The sequence below is a fragment of the Trichosurus vulpecula genome, chromosome 1 (genome assembly GCF_011100635.1).
Source record: "Trichosurus vulpecula isolate mTriVul1 chromosome 1, mTriVul1.pri, whole genome shotgun sequence".
NCBI lineage: Eukaryota > Metazoa > Chordata > Mammalia > Diprotodontia > Phalangeridae > Trichosurus > Trichosurus vulpecula.
This window is the reverse complement of record NC_050573.1, coordinates 307,490,453-307,518,234: the sequence shown is the minus strand read 5'-3', so window position 1 is coordinate 307,518,234 and position 27,782 is coordinate 307,490,453. Positions and strand designations below refer to the sequence as shown.

At 37.2% G+C, this 27,782-nt stretch overlaps 1 protein-coding gene across 2 annotated transcripts; it reads left to right on the top strand.

Moving 5' to 3' along the window:
- The first annotated feature begins 306 nt into the window (after positions 1–306).
- SERPINB7 (serpin family B member 7) lies at positions 307–21,352 on the top strand. Of its 2 annotated transcripts, XM_036765308.1 has the most exons (7): positions 307–474; positions 2,847–2,888; positions 3,642–3,755; positions 10,825–10,942; positions 14,270–14,412; positions 17,065–17,211; positions 20,954–21,352. In XM_036765308.1, the coding sequence occupies exons 1-7, from the start codon at positions 307–309 to the stop codon at positions 21,350–21,352; spliced, it is 1,131 nt and encodes a 376-aa protein (XP_036621203.1). The 2 variants fall into 2 exon arrangements, with proteins under 2 accessions (XP_036621203.1, XP_036621211.1); XM_036765316.1 differs by lacking the exon at positions 2,847–2,888 and having other exon boundaries at positions 307–480.
- Positions 21,353–27,782: the final 6,430 nt, after the last annotated feature.

The window sequence follows — 27,782 nt, the reverse complement described above, 5'->3', positions numbered from 1 at the left end:
TAATAATTGACAGTTATAGTACTTTAAGGTTTTTAGAGTGATATATATATATGTATACATGTGTGTATACACATATGTGTGGAGATATATATATATATATATATATATATATATATATATATATATAAAATCTGATTTTTGAGACAACTCTGTGAAATAAATAACACCCTATTTTATTAAACCTGTTTTACTTAGGAGGAAATTCAGGCTCAGGGAAATACACAGAAAATATCACTGGGGCTAATTTATGTGGGGTTTTTTTTGACAATTTCATTTTTCTCCCTTTAGGCTGTGTTCAGCTTCACAATGGTCAACCTCGCTGCAGCAAACGCAGAATTTTGTTTCGATGTTTTCAAAGAGATGGATACCAATCATGGAAATAGCAATGTCTTCTTTTCTCCTCTAAGCCTCTTCATTGCTCTCTCCCTGGTACGGATGGGTTCCAGAGGTGACTGCGCAAAGCAGATTGATAAGGTAAGTGTCTGATATATAGATCCATGTTTGTTCCTTCAGATGTGATCTTCCGCAGCTCATCAGGACTTGGAATTGTTGTTACTGTTGCTGTTTTTGTCCCCTTGTGCCCAAGGAATGATTTAATTGGAAATGAGCTGATTGCAGAGGGAGAGATGTCATATTCTCCTGTAGCACCATAACTTACTTGTCTTGTGCTGGGAAAGGACCACTTTCAGAGCACTCAATGTAAAGTGAGGGGGAACATAGAAATCTAATAGAATATCTCAGAATCTCGGGTTTGCTTCCCGCATTCGGGGGCTGTGAAGAGTAAAGTCAGGGAGGCAGAAGAACGTGTGATACATCTTAAAACCAAATGAAATCCTTGTTTAAAGAGATATCAGATGCTTTCCACATGATGCATGGTTCAGGTGCAACTCCTATCATGATGTATTCCAAAAGGTACTTACCTATTTTATTCTCCTGCCAGCCTCATAAACCTGAAAGTCTGTATTTACCTCACAGGCACACGCATACATGGCATTAAGTAAGGCGCTGTACTCAGAGCGAGAGGGCCATCTCTCCTTTCAGAAGCTTACCATCTAAAAGTGAAGAGGCTGTTCAATTTCTGAGCCCTAGTGAATGTTGAGATGACTCTACACTTTCGTGTGAAATTTTTGTGACTTTAACTCATATAGATTCCTCTCGCATTTTTGGATCTTGAGGCCTTGGATCCTGAACCTTGACTCTATATTGTCTTAAAATAAAGATAATGGAACTTGTCAAGTTTCACAGGTCTAGCACCTTTAACTCCTAAAAGCTATCCTCTCTTGCAAGCTTGGGTTCTTTTGTAAAGACGAACTTTCCAGAGTTGGTCCAAGTTAGGCCAAGAAGGCCAAGTTTAAATCCTGCCTGAGACATTTACCAATTGCACGACCCAGGAAAAGTCATTTAATTTCCTTTAGCCTCAGTTTCCTCATCTTTTAAATGGGGATAATAATAGCAGGATTATGGTAAGGATTAAGTGAGATTAACACATATACACACATACACACATACATACCACATATGCACACATACACATACATTTATGTATGTATACATAATATATATAAATGTATGTACATATATACATACAAATGTATATATATAAATGTATGTACATATATACACACAATACATGCATATAAATAGCTTTGCAAGCCTTAATGTCCACATAAATGCAAGCTACTGTTATTATTATTACCTTGTACTACAGCTAAGACTAAAGGCTAGCAGCATGGACAGCCACCCAGGGCCACTCATGGAGCTTGAGGTGTTAGGAGTGATACTCTTTAATCATTTATTATTTTTTATATGTTGATATTTTTTCATGTCACCCAATTTGCCAATTTGGCTCTTCATGCTTCTGTTATTTAGTTCGTAGTTAATCAGTTCATATATGTTACTTTGAAGGTTCAGTACCCTTAGTTGACAATAACATACAGAGGTACTACGGTCGAATGCAGGAAGGTATATACATATACATACACATGTATACACATGCATACATATACATACATATACATATATACATATACACATACATATACATACATATACATATACACGTATATACATACATATACATGTACATATATACATACACATACATACATATATACATACATATACACATACCTGTATACATATACATACACACACATGCATGTATACATACATACATACATACATACATACATACATACATACATACATACATATGTATATACCAAACCTTGCTGAGGGCTGACTGGGCCTGCCCAGTGCAGCTTTGAAATGCTATGTGCCTGATGCCAACTGTTAGTACATCATTTCAGGTTTGTGCTCTCTCTGGTGATGTCAGTGAAATACAGGTCGCAGAATCACAGAGTCTCAGGATTGAAGATTAGTGCTGGAAGGTACCTCAGAGGCCAACTAGCCCAACTCCATTATTTTACACATGAGGAAATGAGGCTGAGGCACTGATGTTGTAGAAGGTAGAATTGGTGGTAAAGACAGTCCTACTGTCATACCAAAGAACAAAGCCCATACATAATATTGAGACCCTCCCTAATAAAATGGACAGTAACAGAACAAATTCCCAGTGTCTTTCTCTCCTCTACCCTGCCTTCTCCCAAAGAATGCCTTTGAAAAATACATAAGTAAAAGTTAAATGACCCCTAGGATGCTATTAACCTTGGGAAGGACTCTAACAGTCTTATGATTCTGTCGCACCTTTTAATTGGAAAAGGGTGATTTTAATTTTTGGTTTTAGAAAGCCTCTTGGCAGTCTGCAGTAATGTATATCACTCACAAGAGTGTTATTAGCTTCTTTTAAGGAAATGCTGTCTCGATCTTTGCATGTCTAATTGCAGGTGCTCCATCTTCAGAATGACCCTGGATCTTCAAATTCTCAGGTAAACATATGGCATTTTATTTTAAATTTTTCTATCGGAAGAAGTGAAGTACGTTATGTGATAGGTGACTAAACTGAAAGAAATCTGCTTCCTCTTTTCTCCTCCCACAAGAAATTTTAGTTCTATGTGGCTAGGACTTTTTTGTTTGTTTGTTTCTCAGCTCTCTAAGCTAAATGACAAAGCCTCTACTCAAGTTTTTTTCTTTTTAATCTTTCAAAACAAGTTTGAAAATTCCTAATTCACAGACTTGTCATAAGTGAGGATCAAATAAGATTATGCGAAATGCTATACATAGATGTCAGTTCTTTGTAGTAAAGGCAAAACTGCCTATTTCAGTCATTTGGGGCTTTTGTAAATTTGAGCACAGCAACTGTATCCAAACCACTGATTACAACCTAAACCTTATTCATGTTGAATTCAATATTGATTTCTTAATGGTCTTATATATATATATATGCACATATATATACATACATATATACACACACACACATATATATATACATATATATATGTATATATACACACACATATATACATACATATATATATATATATATATATATATATATATATATATATATATATATATATATATGAGGTTGTATTGCTCCATAATTCCATGAAAGTGTTTCTACCCTTTAGTAACATCCCATAAATATATGTGGTTATTTGCATATGTGTATCTTTCAATCCCGTGAATGAATTAACTACTTGTCTTTATCTTTTTAATGACAATCTGCCAACACCCAGGGACTCCAATCTCAGATGAAAACATTGCTGTCAGAAATAAACACATCAAGTAATGATTATGAACTCAAAATAGCCAACGGTCTGTTTGCAGAAAGGATATTTGATTTTCAAGAGGTAAGCTGAGCTGTTCTCACTTTAATAGATAATTATTATTATTATTTTGCCTAACAGGTCATTTGTGTGATCATTTGGGTGCTTCTTCATAATTAGTTCTAGCAGATTTACATGGAGAGCTCAGGAGCTTGAGTCAAGAGAAGTGGCTTTGAGCTTTGGGATCATGGGCAAGTCAGTTAACTGCTCTGAACCTCAGGATCTCCAACAGTAAAGTGGGAAGAATCATATTTGTACCACTTAGCTCAGGGGTGGGGAACTTGTGGCCTCCAGGCCACATGTGGCCCTCTAGGTCCTCAAGTGTGGCCCTTTGACTGAATCCAACTTCAAAGAATAAAGCCCCTTCATAAAAGGATTTGTTCTGTGAAACTCGGACTCAGTCAAAAGGCCTCACCCAAAGACCTAGAAGGCCACAGGTAGCCTCCAGGCCGAAGGTTCCTCACCGCTGTGCTAGCTTTTTGAAGCCAGAAAACACGAGTTTGAGTTGTAGGAGCCCAGGTATTCCATTTAACTTCTTGGAGTTTCTCTTTTCTCATCTGTAAAATGGGGATAGTAACACCTGTACTACATACCTCATGAGATTGTGGAAAAAAATACTTTATAAACTTTAACACCTATCAAAAACTTTAAACTTTTGGAGACTTTTGGAACACCCTGAATGGTATGTTAAAGTTTAAGCTATTCAGGCTTAAGATTCCACTGAGAGTTTTAAGATACCCTGTAGATAAGTGATTTACCGTTATTTAGTGCACAATTTGAAGGATTGCGTTAGTTCCCTGAGCCATATGGAAGGGCAAAGGTGACTCAGCAAAGTCTAAAGAAACACTTGAAGACAGATGTGCAGGTACGGTTCTCCGAGTTGCTCCTCCCATCACCCCAGCTGCAGACTTCAATGTCACAAGGACTGTTCATCTACGCCCCTAAGTTTTCTTTGTCCCCTCTGGCGTGGAAACATTTTCTTGCTATGATGCCCAAAAGAGAATGGAATCACAGGATGCAGGTAATACAAGCTTTTAACAATGTTTATTTCTTTGATAGCTAAAAATGATTTGATGGGTAATGTCTACCTGAGTAAAAAAAGTAGTGATTACAGTCTGCTAGACTTTTCAGCATCTTAGTGTTCATTTTCAAATTCTCCAGTTAATTTCTCAGGCACCTCCAAAATTGTACCTCGCCTCTTTCTTGACCTTTATTTTCACATCTGCTAAAGCACTGGGTCTGGAATCAGGAAGACCCGAATTCAAATCCGGCCTCAGTTACTAACTCTGTGATTCTGGGCAAGTCACTTGACCTCCGTCAGCCTCACTTTCCTCAACTATAAAGCAGGCATAATGATAACACGTATCTGCCAGGGCTGCTATGAGAATTAATGAGTGCTTAGCATGGTGCCTGGAACATTTTTGTTGTTGGTGTTTAGTTGTTTTTAGTCACATCTGACTCTTTGTGACCCACTTTTGGCAAGGATACTGGAGTGGTTTGCCATTTCCTTCTCTAGCTCATTTTACAAATGAGGTAACTGAGGCAAACAGAGTTAAGCGACTTGCCCAGGGTCACACAGTTATCAAGCGTCTGAGGCTGGATTTGAGCTCAGGTCTTCCTGACTCCAAGCCTGGTGCTCTATCCATTGCACCGCCTAGTCATCCATGCCTAGCACATCCTATGTGCTTAATAAATGCCTGCTTCCCTCCAACCCCCTTTAAGCCAACCCATTATTATTACTGCCTTTGGCACTCAAGGGTCTATACTCTGACTCAGCATCACTTCCTCTTCTTGAGGTAATTGCCAAATGACTGAGGACTAGTCTGTTTCTTTTGCTTCTCCTAAAAGAGGCCCATGAAGAAATTCCAGGAACCACTTCCTGCTACAACTCTGACTAATGATATAGAGCCATATAGAACTCTTTGAAATAGGAAGTTGCCTAAACACAAAAAAATTATCACAGTGGACAGACACACAGACATGGTTAATGATCAATCAAGGACAGATAATAGGAAGACCACACTTTCTTCACAAATTACTTAATGAACATAGCATCTACTCAATCCACCATAATAACAATGGTGCTAGCAGTTGTTGTGGAGGTGTAAGACCAACAACACCAGCACACAGGAGGGCTGCTAGCACAGGTTCTTTGATCTGCTTTTCTAAGGAAAGAAACTTTAAGGGGCTTACACTCTCACTTTAATTAAGCATACATATATCATTCACTTAGTTCAGGGGAAAAAGTCAGCACCTTGAACTTCAGAGAAAACACAAACAGAAATTACAAGCAGAAATTAAATAAACAGAGCAAATAACCCAAATCAGCAGACAGGGCTTCTAATTGTCTGTCCATAGCAGTACATACATAGTTACTAGAGAGAGAAGCATCAACATCTGGGTTTTCAAGCCAGGGGGCTCCTTAACGGCTACCCAGAGTCTTGTCTGGCCAAATCCTATGAACACTCTTCCAATAAGTGAGCCCCAAAGCAAAATGCTAACCTCAGAGTATGTATACACTTCTTTAGGGTCAAAGGGCATCACAACCATGTGACTCAAATTCATGTGACTTAGGCTTTCTTGTGACTTAAGCAGGTCATCAAAGACTCTTGATTCAAACAAAGGCAAGTCTCTACCAAAGCCACTTGATTACCTTAGTGCTGAGAAGAACTAGAACTCCAAAAGTTCAAAACAAAACAAAACAAAACAAAAAACTCCAAAAGTTCAAAACAAAAGAGCAAAACAAAAAAGTCCCATTTTGCTTGTCCTTAAATTCACACATTTAAAAAGAACTAGTGCTTTTTTAAAATTGGCCGAGTCAATTATTCATGTCTCTGGAGCAGAACAGTGACATGGAAAACACTCAAATCACTAAATTTGACTTTAAAGTGAACTGTTGTTCTTACATTTGCTTTTTGTTTATTTAAAGCCTTTGTCTGATTCTCTACAAATTCCTTCCATGCAAAACAAGGGAGTCTTGCAGATTTACTCAATTCGACAAGCATTTATTAAGAAATTAACATGGCAAAACACCCAAGTCATATGGCAGGGTAGAGGTAATTTAGTGTACTCTAAAGGAACACTAAAGGTGGATTTCCAGGAATGGTTGAAAAACAAACAAAAAAGAAAAACAATTCTTGATTTCAAGGAATTTACATTCCATTGGGGGTATGCGGAGGGCACATCATGTACATAGGTGAGTAAATATCAAATTATATACAGATGTATGAAAATTAATTTCACAAGAGAAAAAGCAGAAAGGCCTTGTTTAGCATGTGGTGCCTGAGCTATGCTTTGAAGGAATCTGAGATGAAGAGGTGAGGGAAACAGTATATTTTAAGCATGCACAGGGCAAAGGGGTTGAGATAAGAGATGGAATGGAACCAGGATGAGATATATGCCCTGACCCCCCGACATGTATAACCTGTCTCGTTACTACTTGTACCATGAGCATATTCTTTTGTCACTTTCTTTGCTGTCTACTTGCTAGGTCTGATGTGGGAAAGAGTCCTCAGGAGAGAAGGTTACTGAATCAGAGAGTAAGAATTTGAGATCCAGTGTCATTTTAATGACAGTTTTAAAAGTGGATTTGTGTTTGTGGTAGAGGCTTTCCTCTTTTCTCCATAGGGATAGCTTTTCCTCTCAGTTTGGGATCAATGATTGATGGGGACATGGGGGGCGAGTGGGACAGGAGGGAGACAAAATACTTACTCTTCACACCCTGCTAATAATAATAAGGTGCCAAGCTTCAAGCTTCCCTCTCAGCAACCACTTGGGTTAAGTCTAAGTTTATTGTCTAAGAGACACACCTTTCCCGAGGGCATGGGAGGTAATGACTTTGGTTTAAAAAACTTTACTTGGTAATGAAAATAGTAATTTGCCACAGTCAATCATCTCAGGATCTGATAATAGACAAATAGGAGGTGGGAGATTAAGCAGTACAAATATTAACACCTGTCTCTGAAAGAATCCTGGGAATGTGGTTTGAAAAAATCTTAAAAAGTTAAAGAAAATGAACTGACTGGTTATTATCTGCTGTTATTATCTACTGCTTAAGAAGGCACATGATCTTGAAAATTGAGTGTTAAACCTAAATGAACGCCCTTTTCTGGGTAGGAGTGGGAGTGAGGTCTCTGAAAATAAGCCACATCTTTTGAATATAGGTACATCCAACAAGACAGAATGAAATTGTCTAGTATTTCACTTAGCAAAACACCATTATAGCAAGACTCAGCACCCAGAATTGTATGATAACTGAACTTAAAAAACAGTAAACACCTTTTCTAGACTATACAACTTTCTAAAGGCACATTTAGAGGATTCTTCTTTCTTTTCCACTTTGAACTGAGCTCTCCCAACCCTGGAAATCTGGGGATCTAGGCCTGGGTTATGGCATTCCTTGATCGAGTGATCTTCAGAAGTTATGTAAGAGCACAGTTTCTCTTTCCTGTGCCAACAGGTGCAGGGACCAGATTTTCTAATACCCAGATTAGGCCACTTAAACTGACAAATGGTATTCCTTTTTCTAGACCTTAGTAAAAGCATATTTACTTTTATTGAAATTGGGATTGCCCTGGAAAATGTAGGCCATCATGTATGTAGACTCAAAGTTATCCATTGATGAGTATTTATGAAGCATCTACTATGCGCCAGGTAATGTGCTAGGAGCTAGAGATGCAAATACAAAAATGAAATAATCCCTACTCTCAAGGTACTTACATTCTAACTGGGGACAGCAAAGACACAAATAAGCACATATAGAAAAAATTAAAGAGAATAAGTACATACAACACGCTAGCTAAAAACAAAGTTGTTTTAGAGGGAAGACGCAAGTATTTGGATGTATATGGCTTTGTGTAGAAGGCGATGCTTGAGTTGCATCGTGGAAGAAAACAAAGAGTGATTTTATGAGGCAGAGGTAGGGAGTGAGATGGGGGAAGCAGGTAGGAGCACATTCCAGGTTTGAGGGATGACCAGTGCAAAGTCACAAAGATGGGAGATGTAGTGTTGTGTGTGAGGAGAAGGCCACTTTGGCTGGATCACAGAGCACGGCGGGGATGTACTATCTAAAAAAAATGACTGGAAAGATAGGATGTGAAGTATTTTAAAAGGTGAACAGAGGAGCTTATATTTTACCCTATAGATAATATTGAGCTATTGCTTGAGTAGGGAAGTAGTATAGTCAAATTTGCTGTTGAGGAAAATCAGTGTGGAAGACCGAGTGGAGTCGAGACTTGAGGTAGAGGGATGCACTAGGAGCTGTTGCAATAATCTTAGTGAAAGAAAATGGGGGCCTGACACTAAGCACATGGTGAGAAGAGAATAGTCAGATGTGGGAGATGTTTAAGATGGAGAAATGGCAAGATTTAAAAACTAATTGGATATGTGAGAGAATGTGAAGAATTGAAGACAATGCCAAAGTTACGAACCTGGGAGACTGGAAAGATGGTAGTGCCTTAAACAGAAATAGTCAAGTTTGGAAGAGAGGAAAGATTTTTAAAAAAATATCCTGGGTTCAATTTCAGAGGAGTTGAATTTGAGATGTCTTGTAAACATCTAGTTTGAAATGTCTAATAGATAGTTGGTAATGCAGGACTGAAGCTCGGGAGAGAGAGACCAGGGCTAGATAGTTAGGTCTGCGAGTCATCTGTATAGACATTTTAATTAAAGTTGAGGGAGCTGATGAAGTTACTGGGAGAGAAGAGGAAAGAAGAAGAGAGAAGAGGAAAAAAAAAGGAGAGGAGGGCAGAGAAGAGAAAAAAGAAGAGAAAGAAAGAGACAAGAAAGAAAAAAGAGAAGAAAAAATACCAAGAGAGTGTAGGGAATACCTATAATTAGGGCATGATAAATGTGAAGAGACAAAGATAATGTCAGAAAGGTAAAAAGAACCAGAAGAGTGTGGTATCTCAAAACCCAGAGAGGCAAGAGTATCGAGGAGGTGGTCAACAGTATCAAATGCAGCACAAAGGTCAAGGAAGATGCAGGTTGAGAAAAGATCATCAGACTTGTCAATTGTGATGGAAACTTTGGAGAGAGCAATTTTAATTGATTGATGAAGTTGGATGCTAGATTCCTGGGGGCTGAGAAGTGAGGGTGAGGAGAGGAAGTAAATATACTGAGTGTAGACTACTTTTTTCTAGAACTTCTGATAAAGGGAGGAAAGATATATGATGATAGCTTGGAAGGATATAAGGGTCCAGTGAACATTTTTCAAGAACAGGGGAATTTGGGGCATATTTAAAGGCAGTAGGGAAAGAACCATTAGACTGGGAAAGGTTAAAGTTTTGAGATCAAGGGATGATTAAATTTGCAATCTGTTGAAAAAGATGTGAGGACATGAGATCAAGAAGTGCTCATTTAGACATGTTGGCTTTGGCAAGTTAAGTTGTGCTTCATTATCAGAGACTGGGAGAAAGTGAGGGATGATAACAAGGGGTTTTGAGATGAAGAAGATGGGAGGACAGAGCTCACATTGAATAGGCCTCAGTTTTCTCAGTAAATTAGGAAGGGAGGTTGTAAGAGTTTATAGGAATGAAGAGAAGGTCTAGAATAGTTTCTGGGACTAGGAGGAGAGTAAGACAGAGACTCACTTAGGGAGGAATAAAAGAACACTGTGCTGCTTTTATATATACTGCCATTGTAGCATTCACAATTGCAAATATTCTGTTTTCAGGTCTGGAAATGTACTTGCTTTTTTTTTCTCCAAGAAAGTAGAGGGTGTGACAGGGCAGAGGTATAGATCTGTCTGAAAAGAATTACCAGTTTTTTTTCAGATTTAATTCCTATGCTTTATTGTACTTTATGCACATAACAGCATATAATACATTTTGCTAGGGATATTCCAAAAGATTTCTATTTTTAATTTTTGAAGGTGAAGTTATTGAATACTCAGTGATAAAGGACATTGAAGAAAACTTAACTAGATGTTTAGAGAAAATTACAACTAAATTTTGCTTAAAATACAAATATAAAATGAGAAAAAAATACCTTTTTTCATCAAGGTGTGCCTAGGCACAGCCATCTATGAACATTTATGCTTATACTATATATAGGTGGTGATTATTCTGTTAATATGAGATATTTTTTATTTTAGAATTTTTTAAAATGTGCTGGAAGCTTATATAATGCCAAAATAGATCATGTAGACTTTACAAACTATGTAGAAGAAACCAGGAATACTATTAACAAATGGATAGAGAACCAAACAAATGGTAAGTGTAAAACTTTTTTAAAAATACAGTAATTGCCAAAGTTACATGTGAATATTAAGATCTGGATTCAACCAAGAAGTTTCTTTCTTATCCATAGTAGTTAATGCTGTCATTCAGCATCACTGAACTATTTTACATGCCTTTCTTTGTTTTCCCAGTGCTTAGCACAATGCTTCACACATAGTATGTATTTACAAATGTATACTGACTGACTGACTGACTGACTATATCTTCACTGTGCTTCAGAGGAAGATCGATATGTGAATATCATCACCACTCATCTGTACCTTAGCCAGAAAGTAATGATATCAAATGGCTAACTCTCTACTTCTGCTTCCTTAGAGAGCCTGCCATTGCTCTACCTGACCTAAACTTCCTATAGTCTATCTCTTCCTATGTGTTATCCCTTCTATTCTTCCTTCTTGTTGAAACCTCTAATACCTCTACTGCCCAGTTCTTTTTCCGGCCATTAGCCTTGCTCTGACTTCACTTGCTTCTCTTCCCTTTCCCATCTCCACCCTAGTTAGCCATTTCAACTATGCACTGTCCTCTGCCCTGGAATCTCTCTCCCTTGCCCTGCACTATTCATCTTTTGCCAAATCTCAGCCCTGGATTAGTTCCTCTCTCCACCTCCTCTACTTACTCCTAATCATGGGCTGTTGAATATAAGCTAGTGGAATTCACAAAACCCTGATGATTGGAAACATTAAAATTCATCTGACTTTGATTGGGCTCTCTTTTTAACTCAGAGATTTGCATGAGGTTTAAAGAGACCAAGTGATTTGCTGAGAGTCACAAGATTGATAAATGTCAGAGCAGGAGTGTGCACAACTGTGCTCCTGACTCTGACTCCAGCATTCTATCCACTATGACATTCTGGCTTGCTTACCCAAGGAAGAACCTGGGATTAATTTGTGATTGAGCATATGAGCTTGATTTCTTAGAGAAATGAGCCCATGTATTAACCAAGAGATTGTGCTTTTATGAAACATTCGTGGCTAAAATTACTTTTTAAAAAAAACTTTAAAAGTACTCACATTTTTAAAAAATTTGCATTTAACACATATCCTCCCCAAAGCATTTTCATATAAATTAAAACAGTGACAGATAATTGAACACGAAACTATAAATCTTGACTATGTACAGCTTCATTTTAGTCAGTCAATTAGCATTTATTAAGCACTTGTGTGCAAGGCTCTGTGCTAAGTGCTAGAGATATAAAAAAAAAAAATCAAGACAGTCCGTGCTCTGAAGGAGATCACAGTCCAATGGAGGAGACAATGAGGGAGACAACATGAAAACAACTATGTACAAACAAGATAGGATGCACTGACATACGCATGTATCATAAATTCAACTTTCTATTTTAAAGTTGTCCTGTTTGTCCTGTATCTCCTTCTGAACTGATATCTCCTAATCATGTTGTACAGTTTTTAAAAGGGCCTTAATCTTGCACATTACATAAAATTCAAATATTAGCCATGACAGAGATGTCTCAGGGAAGATGTCTTAGAAAAGATATCTTAAGAACTTTCTCTAGCAGATTTTGCCTTTACTTCAGATATTTTCAATTTATTTGGAAGAGAAGATTGATTAGACATTCTGTACATTATCCTTTCCCCCCTTCTCTTCTCAAAGCTATTCATTCTTTAATTAAGCAAGGTTTTTCAGCTTGAGTTGAGCCCTCAGCAAAGTAAGTGTAGTTGAAATTGCAGTAAGAAATATTGTATACATTTCTTGAAAATGAATTTGTAAAATACAAATATAAAATTGGCCTTGGAAAGAGAAGTGGACTGAAGAAACTTGCTTGCTCTCCTTGCCTCTTCTGGACATTAATTAGAATTTGGCCATTAGCTATGAGATAGCTTAAATACACTGTCTTCACAAAAATAAAAAAGATGGATAGGACATAAGCTTGTTCTCCCAGGAACCATCTGGTTGTCTATCCACAGTTAGTTATAGACTAGAGTTCATAGTTAAATAAAAGGGTACTAGATTCTCAGTTCCTCACAACATATTTTTATGGTTTGATGGATCTATGATCTCACTCATGTGGATACTCTCTTCAGTAATGTAGATCTCAATCTATCTATGTTTCCTCATTCTCTGTGACTCTTGTTCATGTACTCCAGTAAAAAATTCCATAGAAGGTTCTCTAACATAATAGAAGCCTTCCTCTAAATGTCTTGATATTTTGTGGGAACCAGTGGAACATGTGAACTGTCCAGCAGCCATTACTGGCTCTCATTACAAGGCCAATCCACACCTTTTTCTTGATGCTATAACTCTTTGATGATACCCTTTCACTACTACAGTGAAATTCTTTTTTGGTAATGAATTGGACCTAATGTGTGCTTCTCCATTTCTCTTTGGATGATTCACATCCATAATTCTTTGGAAAGGGTCATATTCCATGACTCAATGCCACCCAAAATCACCAGAAGATGATTGATGCTAAAAAGATGGGTCTTTATTTCAAGGAGTCACCCAAGGTCATTAAAAGTACCCTGCAGTTTCTCAGATTTAGTGCAGCCCAACTTACCAACTCTGTATTTATTACTTTTCTTTTCTACTCATGCAAATACTAGTAATTGGTTTGGGTCTTGATAAGTATATGAATTTAGCACAGCATTTAGGGAATGAATATTACCTTGCATGATCCTAGTGGGTTAAGAAATTTGTCTTCTTGGTCTTATCTTCTCCAGCCTAGGCACAGTGTTCAACACATAGAAGTGTCTTGTTTGGATATATTGCCTCTTTCTGATATGTTTGCTCTCTCTTACTACCTATCTATGAATCTAAAATCGATGGACACTATTGCTTGTATCTTTTATGTCTTCTTACAATGTTCCTCCTATTGACTGATTCCTGATTTGGGATTCAACCCTGCCCCACTCCTCCCTTCATTCAATTATCTTCCAGGGTTGGTCAGCCTATGACAAATGAGTTTAATAATAGTCTTTCTCCCTACCTTGTAAAGTGGTTCTGACATTCAAAAGAGATCAGATGTGTGAAATATCCTTGTAATGATAGACAACTATATAAATGTGACTCATTGCATTTATTAAGCTGTTTAATTCAGAATTTGAGATTGTGAACATTTCAGAAGGAGCCTGATAACCCAAGAAATAGTTCCTCATCATTTATTCAGCTGAGTGGAATCAAAATAGTAGCTGAAATTTCATAGAGTATGAGATGTACTAAGATGGGGTTGGGGAGTCTTACTGAAAAGTTCTATTATCTTATTGGAAAAGTCCTATCTTGTTGAATATTATTATCTTATTAAAAAACAAAATATTTACTTTTTTCCTCAATGTTTTTCAAAAGGCAAAATCAAGGATATCTGTCCAGTGGGTAGCATTAGCTCCTCGTCAGTAATGGTGCTGGTGAATGCTGTATACTTCAAAGGGAAATGGGATGGGGCATTCAGTCAACATGAAACCGTAACTTGCCCTTTTAAGTCCTCCAAGGTATGTGAATTTCTATAACATGTATGATGGCTTTGGATATTTATTCTTAGTGAAAAGTTGTGATTATATAAGCACTGTATTCAAACAGTCAATGGAAACTCACATTTTCTCTGCATTACCAAAATCAGGAAGCCATGTGTTTGTAGAGTCAAATTATACAACTTTGCACCTTATAATGTTCATTCATTTAACAAAAATTTACAAGTGATGGGAAGGAGGGAAAATAACTTTTTTTCATTGAAAATACTAATTTAAGAACAACAATTAAAAACTCCAAAATTTATTGATCATTTACTCTGGACTGACCACTGTGCCAGGCTCTGGGGTGTTTGGAAAGAGAGATATTTAAACCTAGATTAAAAAAAAACACCATTTCTCTAATAGAACTTATATTTTGTGCATTAACGTTCCCTTTGGAATGTGGGTGGTAATAGACTTTTCCAGATAATCTCTTTTTCTTCCCCCAACCCAATTATTTTGGTTTTATTTTTTATATATTTTGTGCTGGCTTAATTGTCTGCATGTTTTTTTCTCCCAGGTAGAACATAAACATGTTGATGTTGAAACAGTGGGGATCATTGTTTTTTATCTTTGTATGTCTAGTGCGCCTACCACAATCCCTGGTGCACATAGACATTTAATCAATGTTTGTCAAACTGAATAGTGACATGATACAAGACTTTTGTTTCTTTATTCCATTATCCCCATATGGGAATGAAAAAAGTGCTAATAAAATCATTTGTACTTGTTAATGACTAAGTTTACAATTAAAAAGAAAATTTAATTTAAAAAAATCATTAATGTTTCCCTAGCAATACTTTGGATTTTGCAGTGAAGTGAGAGCAGATAGCAACTTCAACTGATTCACTTAAAGGTGAATCTAGGGAGCATCTCCTTGGTGTTTTGGGCTCTCCCATCTTCCCAGTGAAAGCAGAATGGTTCTCCAATGCCCAGAACTCTAGCAGAAGCTCCATAGCAACTGTGTCACCTCAACACCCAGTTTCTCAGTAAGGAGTCTCCTTTAGTAACTCATCTCAGGAACTAGTTTCTCAGTCAATCTCTTGACTCACCACACTTGTGTGCTAAAGTTCTATCAAAACATTTTCCTCCTGCTCCATTGTCCTGGTGTGTATCTCCTCAAGGGATCTAGGCAAAAGATTCTGTTCAGATGAGCAGAACTTCGTCTCCCATCATTCCTTTCTCTATTTCAGAGAGGCCTCATGGGTTGCACCAATTATCCTGTATTATCTATGTTTAGTTGTTAATGTTTTAGGCAGTTGCTTACCCACAAGGCATCCAAATAAAATCTCTTTACATAGGGTCTCTTCTGGGATCACTAACACCTCAAGTACAATCGATATCACTAGAGTTGATGAAAATAAAGCAGAAAAATATAATCTTATTTTATTTTTTCTTATGAAAGGATCAGGTTAAAGGCTATTTCTTCATTTCTCCAAATTAGATGCTTCAAGAGACTTATACGAGACCTATTAAAATGAAATGTTAATGACAGCTAATTTCTGAATGGCTGCATATATCCTTTTTTTCTCTTTCTTCACTGACTTCTGAATAAAATCCACATTGAAATTTCCCCAAGACGATGTGATTGGATCTACCTAGACCTGTTGCAGCTTTAGGAATATTATCTCTCTCTCCCCCTCCCTCCCTCCCTCCCCTTTTCCCTCCTTTCCCTCTCTCCCTTCCCCTCCAGTTCTGTTTCTTGTTTTCCACATCCACCTTCTGTGCTGTCTCCAAGCATCTAAAACCCTCTGCCATTCTTAAAAAAGCCAATCCTTCTCTTAATTATATCAGCCCCTCAAACTTTCTTCATATGTCTCTCCTCCCTTTCATAATCAAACTCCTAAGGGAAAAATTGCCTGTCTACATTCCTTGACTTCATTTCTTCACTTCCAACTCTATTCTTAACTCTTTATGATCTGGTTTCTAATTCTACCAGTAGAGTGAAACTGCCCTTTTCAGGGTTACCAACAATCTCTTAACTGCTAAATCCAGTGATCTTAGTTGTCATTCTAGCCTATCTTTATGTACCAAGTTCATAACACTCCTCACATACTTGGCATTCCAGCTAACTGCCTTGTGCCCTGTGTTCCCTGTACATGACATTCCATTTCCTGTCTCTGTCCCTTTGTGTAGGCTGTCCTCCATACCCAGAATACTCCTCCTTCCTCATTTCCTTCTCTTGGAATTCCTAGCTCCCTGCTAGGCTTATGTCAAATGAATAGGCACAATAGACCTTTCTGAGTATCCCAGTTGTTAGTCCCTCTCCCCAATTATTTTGGTTTTATTTTTTATTTATTTGGTATTGGCTTAATTGTCTGCGTGTTTTCTCTTCCAAGTAGAACATAAACATATTGAGGTTGAAACAGTGGGGGTCATTGTTTTTATCTTTGCATGTCTAGCGCACCTACTGCAATCCCTGGTGCACACAGACATTTAATGAATGCTTGTCAAATTGAATAGTGACACGATACAACACTTTTGTTTCTTTATTCCATAGTAATTTTATGGCAGAAGTCCCCTATGGATCAAAAATGGAGCAAATATTTCAGAGGCATTCTAACTATACTTTGCCGAGAATAAGAGAGAGTAGGGATACTGGTATCACCCATGTTCTTTACATTTCTTTTACAGTGCCCAGGGAAAACAGTCAACCTCATGCATCAAGAACGCAAGTTTAACATGACTATCATTAATGACCCAGATATGCAAGTCCTTGAGCTCAAATATGTTGGTGGAATAAGCATGTACATATTGCTACCTGAAAATGATCTATCAGAGGTAAGGTATGCTGAAAGTGGAACATACAAGGAAAATAGGTGACTAATGACTTCTTTGGGGACACAATCGTTTTCGTTTTGAAACAATTATATATGTCTAAAATGGGAATGGACCTCAGAGGCCATTGAGTCCAATCCCCTCCTCTTAAAGATGAAGAAATCGTGGTCTAGGGATATGGAATGATTTGCTCAAGGTGACACAGGGAGTGTCAGAGGCAGGTTTGAACCCAACCCTTTTGACTCTTTAGCCGATGTGCTAGATACCATTGGTTCTCCAGCCTTTTGATTTCCTGACCATTTTACACTGTTGAACAATAGTGAAGACTCCAAAGAACTTTTATTTGTGTGGGTTAGGGCTATTGATATTTAACAAATTAGAAATTATAACACCTTAGTATGATTATAAAACCAGTTTTGATTTTATGGACTCCCTGAAAAGGTCTTGGGGACCCCCAATGGTTCACAGGCTACTTTGAGAACTGCTTTCTCATAATATGATTTCTACTTAGGCCCCTGACTTTCAAACTCTTGAATGTTGCAAATGTATGCAAAAATCACCGTATCGAGAAGTGTCCCATTTTATCCAGTTCCATTTTAATGACTTACTTGGCACAAATGGAATAAGAAATGAAGGTAAAGGTGAAATTGCTAAGCCTGTGGTCATACAAAGAGTAGTTCACATTTATGTAATAGTCACCAGTTTGAAAAGTGATTTTTTTCCCCATAAAATAGAATGCAGTACTTAGTACAAGTGTGTTTTTCCTTTCCTTTCTCAATAGATAGAAGAGAGATTTAGAGGGATTTCAGCATCTATGCAGCTACGAAGTAGCACAGCTGGTGCTTGAACCCAGGTCTGCTCTATCTTTGGGCTTCAAGCTGATTAGTTATTCCAGTCTACTTCTGAATCAAGGAGAAATGGAAATATTTTGCCGCTATTATGATGGGCTCAATAATATACTTTGAACATTTATTTGATATATATGGATGTATATTTGAATTTTTACTATGTATATTAGATAGATAGATAAATAGATAGATAGCCAGGTCTCGATAATCTGCATTCATGGAGTCAGAAACTGGCACAGTTAAACCAGAATAGCAGACAGTCCAAAAGATATCTATTCTTAGTCTTAGATTCATCAAATGATTTGATTCCATCAGTAACATCAGGTTCATTTAATATTAAAATCCTATTTTTTCTTAATATGATTTTTTAATCTTTATTTTAGACTTAAATATATAATGAGAAAAGAAAAAATATATAAACTTAAATATAAGATAAGAAAAGAAAAAAATGTCATGTGTGCAGCAGAATGTAAGAAAGGATTCAAAATATATAGCAATAAATTTCCATTTCAAGAAAACCTATATAATAAATCCTGTACTTTGGGTTGAGAGCTATCCATCTTTTCTTTGCTTCCTTGTAAGTTTTCTTTTGTTCTCTTCTGTGCACTTTTTATTTTGCTCTTCCCCCCCTCCCAGGCTATAATTAAGCATGGATATATTTATATAGAGATATACACATATGTGTATATCTATATATATATATATATAGATATACACATATATACATATATAAACATATACTTTCCCTAACATATTCTAGTCCTAATCTTTATTTTTAGGTTTATACATAGCTCTTATTTCCTATCCCTCCTGACTCCTCTACTTTACTTCTACCTACTACCTTGACCTCCTATTACTTAATCTATCCTGCCTCCAAGGATCCCTCCCTTGCCCTCTCTCTTAATATGATTTTCATAGGACCTAGCAATAAGGGCAGCTAGGTGGCACAGTGAATAAAGCACTAGGTCTGAATTCAGCAATACCTGAGTTTAAATCTAGCCTCAGACACTTACTAGCTGTGTGACCCTAGGTAGGTCACTTAACCATGTTTGCCTCAGTTTCCTCATCTGTGAAATGAGCTGGAGAAGGAAATGGCAATCCACTCTAACATCTTTGCCAAGAAACCCCTAAATGGGATCAGGAAGAATCAGACATGACTGAAATGACTGAACAAAATATTAGTCTCAGACTAATGTTAAGATTATTTTGTATCCCTGAAAAGCATAAATTCATGAAGGATAGGTGACTCCAAAGTATGCCAAATGACAGGAAAAGCAAGCCTAGAATCATAGGATCCTAGAGCTAGAACGAGAAGAGACCTAAGAGGCCAACTTTTCCAACTCCATCTTTTTTTACAGATGAGGAAACTGAGGCCCAGAGTGTTTAAGTGATTTAAGTGTGGTGTAGAGCATCAGAGGCAGAATTCCTATGGGATCATAGATCTGAAACTGAAAGGACTCTCAGAGGTCTGCCAGTCCAATGCTATCATTTTATAAATGAGGAAATTGAGGCTTAGAGGGGTCAAGTGACTTGATCAGGGTTCCAAAGGTAGCAAGCATCAGAGGGATGATTTGAAACTAGAACCACTGACTTCAGAATCAACATACTTTGAACTGTTTCATGCTACCTATCAAAGCTGTTGTGGATACTCCACAAAGTGGATAATCCACAAGACAGAAAATCAAAAGCCAAAGAAAATCATGGAAGGAAGATTGGATTTGAACTGGGTTTTGAGCCCTGTCTTTGCTATGTGCAACTTCCATGACCTTCAGCAAGTTATTTAATCTTCTGGAGCCTCATTATCCTCAAGAGTAAAATACAACATATTTAGCTCATATTGTTGTGAGAAAAATGCTTCATATACTCTACAATGCTATATAAACATGAGCTACTATGAAGCTAAATGATGGAGTGGAGAAAGCGCAAGGCCTGAAGTCAGGAAGTCTCACCTTCCTGATTCCTAACATGGCCTCAGACACTTACTAGCTGTGTGACCCTGGGCAAGTCACTTAACCCTCTTGGCCTCAGTTTCCTCACATGTAAAAATGAACTGGAAAAGGAAATGGCAAACTATCCCAGTATCTTTGCCAAGAAAATCCCAAATGGGGTCACAGACAGTCAGACATGACTGAAAAAACGACTGAACAACAATTATTATTAAAATGTAGATTGCATTCGGTGACATAAATATTATTTCTTTGATATGAAATCTAGTAAAATGCAAGAACTATAAAATTCCATTAGGAAACAAGATATTATAAGGAATTATGTATGCAATATTTGATTAAAATGTATGGGGAAAAATTCACACAAACATTCTTCCTCCTCTATACCTGGCATAAATTGTAAGCATCCTTCAATTATCCCGAGGATGATAGCCTTTGTTTTTAAATTATCCCAGCCTTTTGCTTCTCCTCCTTCTCTTCCCAGGTTTGGGTTATATTTCTATAGCTGGACCAGGGCAAGAAGAAGAGGTGAAATTCTTGTGTCAGTTTTACTGTAGATTAGTAATGCTAATAAAATTTCTGGAGCAGAATGGGGGAGCCCCTGCTTTTACTCACATACTCTCCCCTGTCCCAGGCACACATTTTATAACTAAGTCTCAGAGAAGCCAAGTGACTTATCAGAGGCAGGATTTAAACCCATCTTCCTGATTTCAAACCTAGTATTCAGTTCATCATACAGCATTGCTTTAGATGTGGATTCTTTAGGGTTTTACATACCAGCTTCTCTCTCATAGGAAAAAATTTTCTTGAAAATGATCAGTCCCTTTTCTGTCCTGAATCCTATCATTCTAGAAATAATTGTTAGTGCTCTAAATCACAGTGGTGACTATGTCTTGAAATCAGTTGTTTCATACAGTACCTAATTTAAATGGCCTATGATACTCTCCCCAGGTTGAAAATAAACTGACCTATAAGAATTTAATGAACTGGACCAACCCCAAAAGAATGAAGTTGCAGTTTGTGGAAGTATTTGTTCCTCGTATCAGGATTGAAGAAACTTATCAAATCAAGAGACATTTAAAAGCTCTGGGAATGACATATGCCTTTGATGAATCAAAAGCAGATCTTTCTGGAATTGCCTCAGGAGGACGTTTATATTTATCAAAAATGCTGCACAAATCCTACATAGACATTACTGAAGATGGCACCGAGGCAGCATCTGCCACTGCAGATAGCGTTGTAGAAAAGCAGCTCCCAGAATCGGCTTTATTTAGGGCTGATCACCCATTCTTGCTTATCATCAGAAAGAATGACATCATTTTGTTTGCTGGCAAAGTCTTATGCCCTTGAAATCAAGGGGATGGAGTGTGTGTGTGTGTGTGTGTGTGTGTGTGTGTGTGTGTGTGTGTATGGTGACTTCCTGTTTAGATTGTCCCTGGTTCATGAGGGAACAACTGTAAGTGGAAGGAATTACAATCATGTGGGAAGGCCTAGTGTTTCCCTCATATTACTTTTCTCCTAACATTAGTTTCATTACTTAATAAAAAAAAGATTGGCAAGCACACAAACTAACTGATTCACTACTGCCCAACACACTTTCTGACCCATCCATTTCACTGGTAGCCTTACTAATGGCTACCATTTTCCTTACCTCCATGTATGACTGTATCTCTCTAGCCTCTCAAAATGGATTATTTATCAGCATAGTGGGAATGTTCAAAGGAAATTTCTAGGCAGTAAAGGAGAAGCTACATTCCTTAAATTATTTTCCTAAACTTTGCATGTGCTACAAGCATTTAAATTGGACTATAAATACTCTAGAAAGCCAATGTGTGTGGCTTTAAATAAGTCTAAAGGACAACTTTTATTTTGCTAACCTGAGATTATGATAGAATTCTCTTTAACATAGTTAAAGTTCCAGTTCATAGTTCTAAAGTGTAAATTGAAATTTACCAGATTATAACTTTTTTTAAAGAAATGGGAACTAAAAGAAACCCCCATACATAAATATATTTAAGGAAATGGCTGTCTGTCTCTTCCTACTAGGTGAAACGTGTAGGACTTAACTTGTGTATATTCTTTTGTTTTCTTTTTTTCTAGTACTCATGTTCATTAATTAAATCTTGTTACTTCTCTTGCTTCATTCAGTATATCACTATTTGATATTTTCAAAATGTCTTGTTTGATATATTCTCTAGTTAATAAGATTTTGCTTCCTTACCAAAATAAAGAATCATTGGACTCTCTTGACTGGCTGAAAGGGTAATGATATTTTATGGAAAAAACTTGCTTTCTGAATTTTGATAGAATCATAAATGTCCCAGTGGTAAGGAACCCCCAAACCATCTAATCCCACTGGTACCTGACCTGGAATTATCTCTGCAACACCTCTACCAAGTAGCCAACCAGCTTTTGCCTAAAGATTTCTAAGTGGGGTGGCGCTATCTCCTGAGGCAGCCAATTCCACTTTCTCTTGGCTTCGTTAGCACATTCTTTCTCACACTGAATTTGTATGTGATACTCCCCATCCACCACATACTCTTTCAGGTTTTATACTCTGAGGCTGAACAAATCAAATTGCCTTTACAAGCCAGTAGCTCTTCAGATACTTGAAGGGAGCTTTTATAAACCTGCTACATTTTCTCTTCTCAAGATTAAATATCTCTAGTCCCTACAAACAATTCTTATAGCATTAGCTTTTGACCTTTTGAAATCCTTATCACCCTATAATATAGGATTTCTAGTTCATCAATGCCTTTCCTAACATGAGGTGGACAGAACTGGACACAATATTCTAGATGAGACCTGGCCAGGGCAGAGTATCCCAGAACTTTCATTTCTGTCATTATGGAAATTATTCCTCTCAGTGGAGTCTAAAATTGTTTTAGTTTATTTGTATGGCATATCACACTTATGATTCATATTGTGCTTGTACTCCACTAGAATATTTTAAAACAAATTAGTCATGCTTCCCTCATCTTATACTCATAAAACTAATTTTTTTAAACTCAAGTAAAGGACTTGACCTCTATTCCTATTAGATTTAATCTTATTGGATATGGACTAATGTTCTAATCTGTCAAAACTTTTTGATATTTAACATATAAACTATTCCTTACAGATTTCTATCATTTGCAAATGTTATAAATGTGCTGTCTATGTTTTCATTCAAGTCATTGAGAAAATAAGTCAAACAGTCTGGGGTATAGGACATCCTTGAGTCTACTTATGAAAAGACTTCCCTCCATGTTGACATCAACACATTATTGACTTCTCCATTCTTGTTCTAGGATAAGCAAACATTGAAAGTGAAAAGCATAGCTTCTTCTGATAAGAAAATATAATCTGGTTTAATTATATCAGACATTGATCAGACTCATTGCATATTGTGGCATATTTTTTAAAGAGAATTATGTAGGCTGATTGAATAATTTAAAAAATTTTGACAACTAATGGACTTTTCAGTTGTTTCTATATTAATTATAATAGTCCACAGGATTTATTTAAATTAGATATAAGTACAAAAATCAATTTGAGAATTAGTAGAAAGAGTTTTGATTCTATTTCTAATTAAATGTAAAGTAATATTATATCAAGTTTTTACCTCATAAGTATTGATTATTGGGGCAACTAGGTGGTGCAATGGATAGATCACTGGGCCTAGAATCAGGAATGCCTGAGTTCCAACCTAGCCTCAGACACTTACTAGCTGTGTGAACCCTGGCAAGTTACTTAACCCATTTGCCTCAGTTTCCTTATCTGTAAAATGAGCTGGAGAAGGAAATGGCAAACTACTCCAGTATCTTTGCCAGTCACAAACAGTCAGACACAACTGAAGTGACAGAACAACAACAGTGATTGCTGATAGAAATAGAACCAGAGAAATCACAGATTACACATGATTACTAGTTATACAGGAGAGGTGTCCCTATCGTGGAAGTAAACACATGATATTTTATCATTTGAGAGAAGTCAAAGGATACTCTCATCTTTCCAGCCTTGAACACCTAACCATCGGCCACCCACATTCCAGAATTTCTAGCATTCATTCAATGTCCTTTAAGGAGCTCTGTATTTTAACTGGGTTGAGGGCCCTTGGAAGAGTTAACAATTAGTAAGGATCGTTATTTTTCTGACTGATCAACAACCATTTGACACCCAATGAAGCAAGACCCTGAGAGGTTAACAGACAACAAACTTTCATTGTGGGAGAGGTCAGCAAATGCAATGTTCAGTGCCAAGTCATACTCCACAAATTCAACAAAGGTTTTAAAAAGCACTTACAACATACAGGGTTCTATGATAAGCACCAGACAGTTGGTGAACTCAAAGACTTTTCAAACAAATAAGGCATTTGAACTCCATTAGCACAAGGAGGGAGGCAGGGCAGTTGATCTGTGGAAGAAGCAGTAAAGCACCTGCAATCAGTGGTTCTGAGGAGGGCACCAGCTGTTTTCCCATGCTGGGCATAAACTAGAGGGACTTCACTGTTGGCATTTCAGGCAAATCTTCTCGATACCTCTTACAATGTAAAACATTATAGTAGTGGAGGAAGGAAAGAGACAGGGAGGACAGTGTGCAAAGAGCTAGTCATGTGATCCAAGTATTCTTGGGCATTTTTCTCCCAGAATCAGTGGGTGCATTGTCCCTAAGTTGTGTGTGTTCCTTGGCAATTCTTGTGGACAAAGTGATGCTGCTGCACTTCCTAAGATCCAAGAAACATGATACCTCGAAAGGATCAAATGGTGGTGAATCTGTGTCACCTAGTCAGCAATAGTTACTTACATGAAAACTCCTGAATTATTCTCTCATCCCCAGGGCATGTCTGTCATAGATCAGTGTCTTCTGGCAGTTAAAGGTTGTAGGAATCAATGATCATTAAAAGAAAGTGTGATTTCATCAAGAAGGAGTCATGCTAGACTAACTCCAATTCTTTTCGTGATTGAGTAGATCACAGGAGGCTACTAAACATAACAGACTACAATATTGCAAAGCAAAGAGAAACATTCAACAAAGTCTCTCATGCTATTCCTGTGGATGAGTTGAGTAGACCCGTTGTAGACAATGCAATTAGCCAGATTTGGAGTTAGTTGAATGACTGGACCCCAAAAGAATAGTCATTAATGGGTCAATGTCAACATGGAGGGAACACTCTGCTGAAGTGCCCCAGTGATGTTTTCCTGGCCCTTCACTATTCAATATCTTTTTTATGACTTGGGTAAAGTCATAGATGACTTGTTTGTCAAATTTTCAACTGATATGAATCTAAGAAGGATCATGAATATTTTAGATTACAAAGCCAAGATTTTTTTTAAAAAAAGCATTACAGTATAGAGAGAGGTATTAACTACAATATAGTGAAATTGAATAAAGATAAAGGCAAAGTTTTATTTCAGTCATTTTTTTCAGTCATGTCTGACAATTCATGACCCTGTGTGGGGTTTTCTTGGCAAGGATACTGGAATAATTTGCCATTTCCTTCTTCAGCTCATTTTCACAGATGAGGAAACTGAGGCAAAAAGGGCTAAGTGACATGCCCAGGGGTCACACAGCTAGTAAGTGTCCCAAGGCTAGATTTGAACTCAGGAAGATGAGCCTTCCTGACTCCAGGCCTGGTACTCCATCCACTGCACCATCTAGCTACCCAAAGTTTTATACTTGGGTTAAAAAACTTATATCGGGTAAGATGTAGCTAGACCATAGTTAACATGAAACAAAATCTAGAATGGACTGGCAGTTCAATGAGTGAATTACATGATATAACCATCTCAAAAGCTAATGTGATCATTAACTACATTTAAAGGATTGGTACCATGAGGGACTGAGCTGTGTCAATACATGCAGTGCATTAACCCATACTCAACCAAGTAGGATAAAAATTTTTATTTTAAAGCAAAATGATGATATATTTTTGAAACTGTGGAGTGTATCTATACAGATAGAGAAAATTATAAAAAAATTATTGTGTCAATTGATGTAAATGAAAGATCTGGTCCTTCTTTGTAAAGAGAAGAGTGGTGTTGAGCAAAAGGGATACAGATAGTTCTTCCATATTTGGCCTCGGTCAGGTCACATCTGGAATATTGCATTTCAGATCTGGGTACCACATTTTAAAGAAGAAAGGCAAAATGGAGTGAATTTAGAAAAGGACTGGGGATATTAGTCTTCAGGAGAGAAGATTTAGGGATGTCAGATGCTGGATGTCATGACAGTTGTCTTCAAGTATTTGAAGATTTGTCACAGTGGAGCAGTGGATAGAGTGCTAGATCTATACTCAAGAGGGCCCGAGTTGAAATCCAGCCTCAGACTAGCTGTGTAACTATAAGCAACTCACTTAGGCAACCTCTCTAGGCCAGAGTCTCCTTGTCTGTAAAATGGGGGTGGTAATAGCACCTACTTCTGAGAGCTTTTGTGAGGAACAAAAGAAATATATATAAGGTATATTGCAAACTTTAATGAGCTGTATAAAGGCTGGCTATTATTACCATTAAGAGGGATGAGATTTATTCTCCTCAGCCACAGATATCAAAACTAGAAATAATGTGTACAAGTTTCATGCTGTCAGAGAGGCATACTTTGACTTTATGGAAAGGAAATCGTTTTTTATACTTCCTTAGAGCTGTCCAAAAGGAAATGGATTGTTTCAGGAGGTGGTGGGGTTCCCAATTGCTAGATATTGTCCAGAAGAGGTTAGAAGTCTACACATTAATTTTGTCTTAAATATTGTCCAGAAGAGGTTAGAAGACAGACATTAAGTATGTCTTAGAGGTCATTCTTGTTCAATGACGAGAGGACTACGTGACTTCTGAGGTCCCTTCCACCCTGAGATGCTGTACTTCTGTGACCCTGGCAGTCCCAAGGTGGCTGTCTCTGACTGGTCCAGTGGAAGCATGAAAGCACCTGGGGTTTGAGAGTGGGTGCCCAAAAGGGGAAGGAGTAGTTTCCAAAGAAAGACTGAAGGAACAATTAAGGTAAACATTTCTTAACTCACAAATTTTCCTTGGGGTTGGCCCTGCCCCAGTGTTTGTTAGATTGAATCAAGTCCTGCAGCACTAACACTGTTTATTCATGACCTATGTCGAGTTTAAAGAAACTTTTTATAGTCTTAAGACAGGTAGGTCTTATTGTGTGTAATGGACCCATTTGATGGTGTGGTGAAGCCTATGGAAATTTTCCAAGAATAAAGGTATTAAATACATAAAATAAAATGCATAGAATTACAAAGGAAACATAATATTGAAATAGTTATCTAGCTATCTATCTCTAGAGATACATCTCTATCTATATCATCTATCTCCATATCTATGTATTATAAAATATGTGTATATGTATACATGTGTATATAAGACACTCACACATATATGTATTAGGAAGCTCTGTATACACAGTGAGATCCCAGTAGAGATTGCTGACTGACATAGCTAAGCAGAGAAAATATAGCTTAATGAAATTTGGAAATGAACTTTATATTTCTCATTCCTAATTTATCAGGTCAATGAAATCACATGCCCAATAGATCTTTAAATAAATAAAAACATATTCACATGTATACATATATATATATACATACATATGTGTGTGCATGTATATATACACATGCATGTCTCTGGGTATGTGGACTAAACCTTTCTCAGGGTGTGTATATACATATACATACACAAAAATATATATGTGTATGTATATGTATATGTACATGTATACACACAAACACACACCCTGAGAAAGGTCTAGTGTGCAAATGAATAAACTGCAGTAAGCTCTTCTGATTCTATACCCCAAG